The sequence below is a fragment of the Hemibagrus wyckioides genome, linkage group LG03 (genome assembly GCF_019097595.1).
Source record: "Hemibagrus wyckioides isolate EC202008001 linkage group LG03, SWU_Hwy_1.0, whole genome shotgun sequence".
Taxonomy (NCBI): Eukaryota; Metazoa; Chordata; class Actinopteri; order Siluriformes; family Bagridae; genus Hemibagrus; species Hemibagrus wyckioides.
Genome location: NC_080712.1, coordinates 34247938 through 34260145, shown reverse-complemented (window position 1 = coordinate 34260145; position 12208 = coordinate 34247938). Strand labels below are relative to the sequence as shown.

The window sequence follows — 12208 nt, the reverse complement described above, 5'->3', positions numbered from 1 at the left end:
CTCTGTGGTGTGTGTGTGTGTGTGATGAGTGTTTAACCCTGACTCTGTGGTGTGTGTGTGTGTGTGTGTGTGTGAGGAGTGTTTAACCCTGACTCTGTGGTGTGTGTGAGGAGTGTTTAACCCTGACTCTGTGGTGTGTGTGTGTGTGTGTGTGATGAGTGTTTAACCCTGACTCTGTGGTGTGTGTGTGTGTGTGTGTGTGATGAGTGTTTAACCCTGACTCTGTGGTGTGTGTGTGTGTGTGTGTGAGGAGTGTTTAACCCTGACTCTGTGGTGTGTGTGTGTGAGGAGTGTTTAACCCTGACTCTGTGGTGTGTGTGTGTGAGGAGTGTTTAACCCTGACTCTGTGGTGTGTGTGTGTGTGTGTGATGAGTGTTTAACCCTGACTCTGTGGTGTGTGTGTGTGTGTGTGAGGAGTGTTTAACCCTGACTCTGTGGTGTGTGTGTGTGTGTGTGATGAGTGTTTAACCCTGACTCTGTGGTGTGTGTGTGTGTGTGTGTGTGAGGAGTGTTTAACCCTGACTCTGTGGTGTGTGTGTGTGTGTGTGAGGAGTGTTTAACCCTGACTCTGTGGTGTGTGATGAGTGTTTAACCCTGACTCTGTGGTGTGTGTGTGTGTGTGTGTGTGTGAGGAGTGTTTAACCCTGACTCTGTGGTGTGTGTGTGTGTGATGAGTGTTTTACCCTGACTCTGTGGTGTGTGATGAGTGTTTAACCCTGACTCTGTGGTGTGTGTGTGTGTGTGTGTGTGTGAGGAGTGTTTAACCCTGACTCTGTGGTGTGTGTGTGTGTGTGTGTGTGTGAGGAGTGTTTAACCCTGACTCTGTGGTGTGTGTGTGTGTGATGAGTGTTTTACCCTGACTCTGTGGTGTGTGATGAGTGTTTAACCCTGACTCTGTGGTGTGTGTGTGTGTGTGAGGAGTGTTTAACCCTGACTCTGTGGTGTGTGTGTGTGTGTGATGAGTGTTTAACCCTGACTCTGTGGTGTGTGTGTGATGAGTGTTTTACCCTGACTCTGTGGTGTGTGTGTGTGTGTGTGTGTGAGGAGTGTTTAACCCTGACTCTGTGGTGTGTGTGAGGAGTGTTTAACCCTGACTCTGTGGTGTGTGTGAGGAGTGTTTAACCCTGACTCTGTGGTGTGTGTGTGTGAGGAGTGTTTAACCCTGACTCTGTGGTGTGTGTGTGTGTGTGTGTGAGGAGTGTTTAACCCTGACTCTGTGGTGTGTGTGTGTGAGGAGTGTTTAACCCTGACTCTGTGGTGTGTGTGTGTGAGGAGTGTTTAACCCTGACTCTGTGGTGTGTGTGTGTGTGTGTGTGTGAGGAGTGTTTAACCCTGACTCTGTGGTGTGTGTGTGTGAGGAGTGTTTAACCCTGACTCTGTGGTGTGTGTGTGTGTGTGTGTGTGTGATGAGTGTTTAACCCTGACTCTGTGGTGTGTGTGTGTGTGTGTGATGAGTGTTTAACCCTGACTCTGTGGTGTGTGTGTGTGTGTGTGTGTGAGGAGTGTTTAACCCTGACTCTGTGGTGTGTGTGTGTGAGGAGTGTTTAACCCTGACTCTGTGGTGTGTGTGTGTGAGGAGTGTTTAACCCTGACTCTGTGGTGTGTGTGTGTGTGTGTGATGAGTGTTTAACCCTGACTCTGTGGTGTGTGTGTGTGTGTGTGAGGAGTGTTTAACCCTGACTCTGTGGTGTGTGTGTGTGTGTGTGTGTGTGAGGAGTGTTTAACCCTGACTCTGTGGTGTGTGTGTGTGTGTGTGTGTGAGGAGTGTTTAACCCTGACTCTGTGGTGTGTGTGTGTGAGTGTGTGAGAGTGTTTAACCCTGACTCTGTGGTGTGTGTGTGTGTGTGTGAGGAGTGTTTAACCCTGACTCTGTGATGTGTGTGTGTGTGTGTGTGAGGAGTGTTTAACCCTGACTCGGTGGTGTGTGTGTGTGTGTGTGTGAGGAGTGTTTAACCCTGACTCTGTGGTGTGTGTGTGTGTGTGTGTGTGATGAGTGTTTAACCCTGACTCTGTGGTGTGTGTGTGTGTGTGTGTGAGGAGTGTTTAACCCTGACTCTGTGGTGTGTGTGTGTGAGGAGTGTTTAACCCTGACTCTGTGGTGTGTGTGTGTGAGGAGTGTTTAACCCTGACTCTGTGGTGTGTGTGTGTGTGTGTGATGAGTGTTTAACCCTGACTCTGTGGTGTGTGTGTGTGTGTGTGATGAGTGTTTAACCCTGACTCTGTGGTGTGTGTGTGTGTGTGTGTGTGAGGAGTGTTTAACCCTGACTCTGTGGTGTGTGTGTGTGTGTGTGTGTGTGAGGAGTGTTTAACCCTGACTCTGTGGTGTGTGTGTGTGATGAGTGTTTAACCCTGACTCTGTGGTGTGTGTGTGATGAGTGTTTTACCCTGACTCTGTGGTGTGTGTGTGATGAGTGTTTTACCCTGACTCTGTGGTGTGTGATGAGTGTTTAACCCTGACTCTGTGGTGTGTGTGTGTGTGTGTGTGTGTGAGGAGTGTTTAACCCTGACTCTGTGGTGTGTGTGTGTGTGTGTGTGTGTGAGGAGTGTTTAACCCTGACTCTGTGGTGTGTGTGTGTGTGATGAGTGTTTTACCCTGACTCTGTGGTGTGTGATGAGTGTTTAACCCTGACTCTGTGGTGTGTGTGTGTGTGTGAGGAGTGTTTAACCCTGACTCTGTGGTGTGTGTGTGTGTGTGATGAGTGTTTAACCCTGACTCTGTGGTGTGTGTGTGATGAGTGTTTTACCCTGACTCTGTGGTGTGTGTGTGTGTGTGTGTGTGTGAGGAGTGTTTAACCCTGACTCTGTGGTGTGTGTGTGTGTGAGGAGTGTTTAACCCTGACTCTGTGTGTGTGTGTGTGAGGAGTGTTTAACCCTGACTCTGTGGTGTGTGTGTGTGTGTGAGGAGTGTTTAACCCTGACTCTGTGGTGTGTGTGTGTGTGTGTGAGGAGTGTTTAACCCTGACTCTGTGGTGTGTGTGTGTGAGGAGTGTTTAACCCTGACTCTGTGGTGTGTGTGTGTGAGGAGTGTTTAACCCTGACTCTGTGGTGTGTGTGTGTGTGTGTGTGTGTGTGTGAGGAGTGTTTAACCCTGACTCTGTGGTGTGTGTGTGTGAGGAGTGTTTAACCCTGACTCTGTGGTGTGTGTGTGTGTGTGTGATGAGTGTTTAACCCTGACTCTGTGGTGTGTGTGTGTGTGTGTGTGTGAGGAGTGTTTAACCCTGACTCTGTGGTGTGTGTGTGTGTGAGGAGTGTTTAACCCTGACTCTGTGGTGTGTGTGTGTGTGTGTGATGAGTGTTTAACCCTGACTCTGTGGTGTGTGTGTGTGTGTGTGAGGAGTGTTTAACCCTGACTCTGTGGTGTGTGTGTGTGTGTGTGTGTGTGAGGAGTGTTTAACCCTGACTCTGTGGTGTGTGTGTGTGTGTGTGTGAGGAGTGTTTAACCCTGACTCTGTGGTGTGTGTGTGTGTGTGAGGAGTGTTTAACCCTGACTCTGTGGTGTGTGTGTGTGTGTGAGGAGTGTTTAACCCTGACTCTGTGGTGTGTGTGTGTGTGTGTGTGTGAGGAGTGTTTAACCCTGACTCTGTGGTGTGTGTGTGTGTGTGAGGAGTGTTTAACCCTGACTCTGTGGTGTGTGTGTGTGAGGAGTGTTTAACCCTGACTCTGTGGTGTGTGTGTGTGTGTGTGTGAGGAGTGTTTAACCCTGACTCTGTGGTGTGTGTGTGTGAGGAGTGTTTAACCCTGACTCTGTGGTGTGTGTGTGTGTGTGTGTGATGAGTGTTTAACCCTGACTCTGTGGTGTGTGTGTGTGTGTGTGAGGAGTGTTTAACCCTGACTCTGTGGTGTGTGATGAGTGTTTAACCCTGACTCTGTGGTGTGTGTGTGTGAGGAGTGTTTAACCCTGACTCTGTGGTGTGTGTGTGTGAGGAGTGTTTAACCCTGACTCTGTGGTGTGTGTGTGTGTGTGAGGAGTGTTTAACCCTGACTCTGTGGTGTGTGTGTGTGTGTGTGTGTGTGTGTGAGGAGTGTTTAACCCTGACTCTGTGGTGTGTGTGTGTGTGATGAGTGTTTTACCCTGACTCTGTGGTGTGTGATGAGTGTTTAACCCTGACTCTGTGGTGTGTGTGTGTGTGTGTGTGAGGAGTGTTTAACCCTGACTCTGTGGTGTGTGTGTGTGTGTGATGAGTGTTTTACCCTGGCTCTGTGGTGTGTGATGAGTGTTTAACCCTGACTCTGTGGTGTGTGTGTGTGTGTGTGTGTGAGGAGTGTTTAACCCTGACTCTGTGGTGTGTGTGTGTGTGTGTGAGGAGTGTTTAACCCTGACTCTGTGGTGTGTGTGTGTGTGTGTGAGGAGTGTTTAACCCTGACTCTGTGGTGTGTGTGTGTGTGTGTGAGGAGTGTTTAACCATGACTCTGTGGTGTGTGTGTGTGTGAGGAGTGTTTAACCCTGACTCTGTGGTGTGTGATGAGTGTTTAACCCTGACTCTGTGGTGTGTGTGTGTGTGAGGAGTGTTTAACCCTGACTCTGTGGTGTGTGTGTGTGTGTGTGTGAGGAGTGTTTAACCCTGACTCTGTGGTGTGTGTGTGTGTGTGTGTGTGTGTGTGAGGAGTGTTTAACCCTGACTCTGTGGTGTGTGTGTGTGTGTGTGATGAGTGTTTAACCCTGACTCTGTGGTGTGTGTGTGTGTGTGAGGAGTGTTTAACCCTGACTCTGTGGTGTGTGTGTGTGTGTGTGTGTGAGGAGTGTTTAACCCTGACTCTGTGGTGTGTGTGTGTGTGTGAGGAGTGTTTAACCCTGACTCTGTGGTGTGTGTGTGTGTGTGAGGAGTGTTTAACCCTGACTCTGTGGTGTGTGTGTGTGTGTGTGTGTGTGATGAGTGTTTAACCCTGACTCTGTGGTGTGTGTGTGTGTGTGAGGAGTGTTTAACCCTGACTCTGTGGTGTGTGTGTGTGTGTGAGGAGTGTTTAACCCTGACTCTGTGGTGTGTGTGTGTGTGTGAGGAGTGTTTAACCCTGACTCTGTGGTGTGTGTGTGTGTGTGAGGAGTGTTTAACCCTGACTCTGTGGTGTGTGTGTGTGTGTGTGAGGAGTGTTTAACCCTGACTCTGTGGTGTGTGTGTGTGTGTGTGAGGAGTGTTTAACCCTGACTCTGTGGTGTGTGTGTGTGTGTGTGTGAGGAGTGTTTAACCCTGACTCTGTGGTGTGTGTGTGTGTGTGTGTGTGAGGAGTGTTTAACCCTGACTCTGTGGTGTGTGTGTGTGTGTGTGTGAGGAGTGTTTAACCCTGACTCTGTGGTGTGTGTGTGTGTGTGTGAGGAGTGTTTAACCCTGACTCTGTGGTGTGTGTGTGTGTGTGTGAGGAGTGTTTAACCCTGACTCTGTGGTGTGTGTGTGTGTGTGAGGAGTGTTTAACCCTGACTCTGTGGTGTGTGTGTGTGTGTGAGGAGTGTTTAACCCTGACTCTGTGGTGTGTGTGTGTGTGTGAGGAGTGTTTAACCCTGACTCTGTGGTGTGTGTGTGTGTGTGTGAGGAGTGTTTAACCCTGACTCTGTGGTGTGTGTGTGTGTGTGTGAGGAGTGTTTAACCCTGACTCGGTGGTGTGTGTGTGTGTGTGTGTGTGTGAGGAGTGTTTAACCCTGACTCTGTGGTGTGTGTGTGTGTGTGTGTGTGTGAGGAGTGTTTAACCCTGACTCTGTGGTGTGTGTGTGTGTGTGTGTGAGGAGTGTTTAACCCTGACTCTGTGGTGTGTGTGTGTGTGTGTGAGGAGTGTTTAACCCTGACTCTGTGGTGTGTGTGTGTGTGTGTGAGGAGTGTTTAACCCTGACTCTGTGGTGTGTGTGTGTGTGTGTGTGTGTGAGGAGTGTTTAACCCTGACTCTGTGGTGTGTGTGTGTGAGGAGTGTTTAACCCTGACTCTGTGGTGTGTGTGTGTGTGTGTGTGTGAGGAGTGTTTAACCCTGACTCTGTGGTGTGTGTGTGTGTGTGTGAGGAGTGTTTAACCCTGACTCTGTGGTGTGTGTGTGTGTGTGTGTGTGTGAGGAGTGTTTAACCCTGACTCTGTGGTGTGTGTGTGTGTGTGTGTGAGGAGTGTTTAACCCTGACTCTGTGGTGTGTGTGTGTGTGTGTGTGAGGAGTGTTTAACCCTGACTCTGTGGTGTGTGTGTGTGTGTGTGTGAGGAGTGTTTAACCCTGACTCTGTGGTGTGTGTGTGTGTGTGTGAGGAGTGTTTAACCCTGACTCTGTGGTGTGTGTGTGTGTGTGTGTGAGGAGTGTTTAACCCTGACTCTGTGGTGTGTGTGTGTGAGGAGTGTTTAACCCTGACTCTGTGGTGTGTGTGTGTGTGTGTGTGAGGAGTGTTTAACCCTGACTCTGTGGTGTGTGTGTGTGTGTGTGAGGAGTGTTTAACCCTGACTCTGTGGTGTGTGTGTGTGAGGAGTGTTTAACCCTGACTCTGTGGTGTGTGTGTGTGTGTGAGGAGTGTTTAACCCTGACTCTGTGGTGTGTGTGTGTGTGTGTGTGTGTGAGGAGTGTTTAACCCTGACTCTGTGGTGTGTGTGTGTGTGTGTGAGGAGTGTTTAACCCTGACTCTGTGGTGTGTGTGTGTGAGGAGTGTTTAACCCTGACTCTGTGGTGTGTGTGTGTGTGTGAGGAGTGTTTAACCCTGACTCTGTGGTGTGTGTGTGTGTGTGTGTGTGTGTTTAACCCTGACTCTGTGGTGTGTGTGTGTGTGTGAGGAGTGTTTAACCCTGACTCTGTGGTGTGTGTGTGTGATGAGTGTTTTACCCTGACTCTGTGGTGTGTGTGTGATGAGTGTTGAGTGTTTAACCCTGACTCTGTGGTGTGTGTGTGTGTGTGTGTGTGTGTGTGTGTGAGGAGTGTTTAACCCTGACTCTGTGGTGTGTGTGTGTGTGTGTGTGAGGAGTGTTTAACCCTGACTCTGTGGTGTGTGTGTGTGTGTGTGAGGAGTGTTTAACCCTGACTCTGTGGTGTGTGTGTGTGTGTGTGAGGAGTGTTTAACCCTGACTCTGTGGTGTGTGTGTGTGTGTGTGTGAGGAGTGTTTAACCCTGACTCGGTGGTGTGTGTGTGTGTGTGTGTGTGTGAGGAGTGTTTAACCCTGACTCTGTGGTGTGTGTGTGTGTGTGTGTGTGAGGAGTGTTTAACCCTGACTCTGTGGTGTGTGTGTGTGTGTGTGAGGAGTGTTTAACCCTGACTCTGTGGTGTGTGTGTGTGTGTGTGTGTGTGAGGAGTGTTTAACCCTAACTCTGTGGTGTGTGTGTGTGTGTGTGAGGAGTGTTTAACCCTGACTCTGTGGTGTGTGTGTGTGTGTGTGTGAGGAGTGTTTAACCCTGACTCTGTGGTGTGTGTGTGTGTGTGAGGAGTGTTTAACCCTGACTCTGTGGTGTGTGTGTGTGTGTGTGTGAGGAGTGTTTAACCCTAACTCTGTGGTGTGTGTGTGTGTGTGTGAGGAGTGTTTAACCCTGACTCTGTGGTGTGTGTGTGTGTGTGTGTGAGGAGTGTTTAACCCTGACTCTGTGGTGTGTGTGTGTGTGTGAGGAGTGTTTAACCCTGACTCTGTGGTGTGTGTGTGTGTGTGTGTGAGGAGTGTTTAACCCTGACTCTGTGGTGTGTGTGTGTGTGTGAGGAGTGTTTAACCCTGACTCTGTGGTGTGTGTGTGTGTGTGTGAGGAGTGTTTAACCCTGACTCTGTGGTGTGTGTGTGTGTGTGTGTGAGGAGTGTTTAACCCTGACTCTGTGGTGTGTGTGTGTGTGTGTGAGGAGTGTTTAACCCTGACTCTGTGGTGTGTGTGTGTGTGAGGAGTGTTTAACCCTGACTCTGTGGTGTGTGTGTGTGTGTGTGTGAGGAGTGTTTAACCCTGACTCTGTGGTGTGTGTGTGTGTGTGTGAGGAGTGTTTAACCCTGACTCTGTGGTGTGTGTGTGTGTGTGTGAGGAGTGTTTAACCCTGACTCTGTGGTGTGTGTGTGTGTGTGTGAGGAGTGTTTAACCCTGACTCTGTGGTGTGTGTGTGTGTGTGTGTGTGTGAGGAGTGTTTAACCCTGACTCTGTGGTGTGTGTGTGTGAGGAGTGTTTAACCCTGACTCGGTGGTGTTTGCAGGTCAAATACGGTGCTGTGTGTTCAGAGAGAGACGACATGAACACACTGGTCACTCGCATGCAGACAGAAGTTCAGGAGCTCAGAGAGGCTTCGGAACGACGCTTGGCCTCTGATCGCGTTGAGGTGTGTGTGTGTATGTGAGAGAGAGAGTGACCGGTACTTTTTAGCACCACACAATCAAGTTCCTAAAGCCTACTATAATTGGCCTGTCTATTAATAACACAACAATTAATAAATGAGGAAATCAAGTCCACCTAAAGACCGCCCCAAATGCCCTTATATGGCACGTGTGTTCCGTGTGTGTGTTTTCTACAGTTGGAAATGCTGCAGGAGGATCTGGCGTACGTCACAGAGGAAGTGGAGAAGCTCAATAAAGTTTTAGATGAGAGAACGGCAGAGCTGCAGACAGCTGAGCGTCTCTGCGCTGAGAAGGACACGACCGTCAGCACTCTGCAGGAACAGGTAGGACCTTGAGGAGGTCACTTAGTATCGCCATGTCCTTCACCAGCTTCCTGTTTTACTGGGCTGTATTTTAAACTGAAAGCAAACCTCAGTAGGCATCATGGTCTCTGTGTGGGCAGGGTTTGATACCTCTAAGTGTGTATGTGTGTGTGTGTGTGTGTGTGTAGTTGAAGCAGCAAGAGGAGCAGCTCAGTATGAGGACTGTAAATGGTGGTCATGCTACGCCGAAAATAATCCCACAGGTACAGATATCAATCTATTCATTTAATTAATCAGTGGGTGGAGTGAACTGGTAGATAGACCGATCAGCCATAACACTGTGAGCAGTGACCGGTGAAGTGAACAAATGAAATGATGCTGGACTGCTGCTACCATCTTGGTGCCTGATACCACAGCACACCTTCACGGATCTAGTGGAGTTCATGCCTGATCATAATGTTATGGCTGATCAGTGTATATAGGCCTGTACACACTACATTTCTTCAAGTTGTATATCTTTTTTACAATCTTCATATGTAGCACAGGTGTATATCTGTGTGTGTGTGTGTGTGTGTGTGTGTGTATAGACACCTCTCACTCCACGCAGTGTCAACACAAATCTGTCTGAGCTGTTGGAGAATCAAGAGAAGGAGCTGGACAGTCGCCGCTCGTCCATGATGACGATGGAGGTGCTGCTGGCCGAACTCAATGCTGAGCGCACAGCCAAGAATGATGAGATCCAGAGACTCCGGGTATGCACACACACACACACACACACACACACAATCTGTCTGAAATTAACCCACGGCATGTTAATATAGAATAAGAAGTAGACAGTGTAGTCTGTGCAAAAGTGTGCTTGTGTGTGATTTGGGACACGTCCACAGATTGTCAATTTTAAAGCTCATATTAAAGTGTGTGTGTGTTTCTGGGACCCCTTCCTTCTCCAGGCTCAGCTAAATGAAAAGGAGACGATGCGGTTGGAGATACAGAATCTACTGGAGCAGTTCTATAACACACAGAACCAAGAGTCTCAGAACAGTGATGCCACTGAGTGAGACACGCTCTTCATTTTAACAAGATCATGAAAATAATAGAAAGAAAAGAAAATATATATACTGTTAACGTGGTAGTGGGACACATCCCATAATATAGAAAACTTTAGAAATAAATTTGAGTAATGATTACTCTGTAAATCCAAACGTTTTCTGAAACTTTGTTTAACCTTTGTTTCTGATGTAATAAACGTGTCTGTGTGTGTGTGTGTGTGTTGTAGGAATCTGAGGAATGTGATCCACCAGTCTGTGCTCCGAGACCTGCGTGAGGAAAGGAGTGCGAAGGTGATGACCACAGCATCCTCAAACTACAGGAATATCCGTGCTTATAAACTCTAAACTTTTCTTTCTGCTCTCTTTTAGAGTACACTGATGATGCAGCTCTCTGAAGCACAGAAGAGGTGAGAAGAAAAGTCACACATGTACACACACGCACAGATATGAGGTATGAGGATTTTTTTGTGTATATTAGACTACAGAACCAGGAGGTCACTCTGGTCCAGTCTCAGACGTGTATACAGGAGCTGACCACAGAACTCAGGAACTGCTGTCTGGAGCTGCGAGAATTTCGGGAGAAAGACGACGAGCTTCAGCAGGTGACTTCCCATCGTGTTCTGGTGTGCATGGTGTTCATGGGTAGTGTCTTCCAAGTCACATGACCTGATCATTCAGCTCGGTGTAAACTCCACCCACCACTGTCTAAATATGTTTTTATTTTTAACACATGAGAACACACCCCTTGTGCTAGCCCTGTGTTAATGCTGTCCCACTGTTTTAGCTGCAGCAGGAAGTGGAAGTGTTGAGGAAGCAGGTGGACCACCTGGCAGAGGAGAACGGGAAACTGCTGGGTCACCAGAACCACAAGCAGAAGATTGAATACATGGTCAGGCTGAAGAAGGAGCTCACCAAACTGCAGGAGGTCAGAGTTCAACCATATGTATTTTTTTCTCTCCATTTATTTTTATTATTATTATATGGCTCTCATTCTGTTCAGCCATGCTTTATGTAGTGAGATGTTTTCACTTCTGTTAGTCCATTTGTCAGGTCTAAAGAAGTTTATTGCTTGATAGATTCAGTCGATTTAGAGTCAAATCACTTCCTAGTGAGAGCCGCACACTGTTCTATTTGATCCATTTTGATTCGATTCTCACTAGAGAGTGATTTGACTTTGAATTGACTCCAAATGAATCAATCTGTTCTATTTTGAGTCGGTAAGCCTCAAAAGTTAACTCTCAGTGCCGGTCCCAAGCCCGGGTTAAACAGGAGGGTTGCGTCAGGAAGGGCCGCCGGCGTAAAAATTGTGTTAATTCTAAATGTGTGCATCTGTGTTTCAGGAGAATGAAAAACTTCGAAATAAGAGTTCGTCTTGAGCATTAGGTCCTGTGTACGCACGAACATGGACAGAAACACAAATCTCCATGCTGGACATCTCAGGAGCTTACACACGCACAGTGTTAGCATTATCCCAGGACAGAGCACATCTCCCCACTGGTGACACATGCTGTAGCATGACCATGACCATGACCATGTCGCCTCCTTTATTTTCATAACATGTACATAACGTCTATGTTTTGTACGTTTAGGACTTTTAGAGAAAGAGAAATGACATTTAAGGCAGCTTCTTCATCTGTCTGTTACGTTTGACTCAAAAATAAAAAAAACGTAACAGCTCATTTCAACAAAAAAAGTCACGATCTCTTCAATTTATTCGGCTTAAGTGAGAATGTGAGAATATTTAGTGTCTTTGTTTCCTGTCCTGTCTTTTTAATGTGATCTTGTAATTGTTTTTAAAAAATAAATATGACTCTTCCTGTTTTTTTCCCCATTTTCCATGTTATATATACTGTATCTGTTAACTCTGTGATCTTTCCGTTTGTGTGAACACTCGTAGAAATGACACGTAGTCCAGCCGTCTGCTGTAGCGCTTATCCTGCACAGATTAACCTGGAGCCTGGACTCTAGCCCCTGCCACAAGGTGGGGGACACCAACCCATTGCAAAGCGTGCACACACACACTACGGACAATTTAGAGATGACAGTTTAGGAAGCTGGGGTTTCTATAGGTGAAGCACGGGGAGAACCCTGTCCCTGGAGGTGTGAGAGGGGAAACGTGGTGCATGTAGTCCATATTTTTGTCTATTTTTTACATGATTGTAAATTGAAATAAATGAAGACATTCCTTAATTCTGGAGTTTGTCACTGAAGTACTAGACACGTATGATGAGATTAAAGCTGTGGTTTATTTGCATGCTGGAGCAGCAAAACATTCAATAAACCAGTTCACACAATAAATGTATACTTAAAAAAAAAATGTTGGTTCTATGTATTGGTATTGTTAGGAGATTATTTATTAAAGGGATGACGGGATGTACGTCATTGTGTCCTAAGATCTTTATTAAACATTCAGTTAGATAAAAACATGATAAATAGCTGGCCAAAGGAATGGGCTGTAATGTCCAGTCACTTACAGGTCATTACTGAGTTCATGAAAACTACAAAAAAAAAAAATAAAGTAGGTATTTTTTTAATCAGGCTTTAATTTAATTGAACCTTACATAATAGAGGAAATTCCTAGTATTTATTTATTCATCTATTTAATTA

General features: G+C 47.0%; 1 protein-coding gene across 1 annotated transcript in view; it reads left to right on the top strand.

Moving 5' to 3' along the window:
• Positions 1–11432, top strand: part of kif15 (kinesin family member 15) — a 27816-nt gene extending 16384 nt beyond the window's left edge. Inside the window, exons 26-35 of the mRNA XM_058386683.1 lie at positions 8112–8234; positions 8427–8573; positions 8741–8815; positions 9140–9304; positions 9503–9606; positions 9829–9892; positions 9971–10008; positions 10080–10203; positions 10386–10526; positions 10942–11432. Coding sequence (XP_058242666.1) covers positions 8112–8234; positions 8427–8573; positions 8741–8815; positions 9140–9304; positions 9503–9606; positions 9829–9892; positions 9971–10008; positions 10080–10203; positions 10386–10526; positions 10942–10977 — 1017 coding nt within the window. The 3' untranslated portion in view covers positions 10978–11432. The remainder of the gene's footprint in view (positions 1–8111; positions 8235–8426; positions 8574–8740; positions 8816–9139; positions 9305–9502; positions 9607–9828; positions 9893–9970; positions 10009–10079; positions 10204–10385; positions 10527–10941) is intronic.
• The last annotated feature ends 776 nt before the right edge of the window (positions 11433–12208 follow it).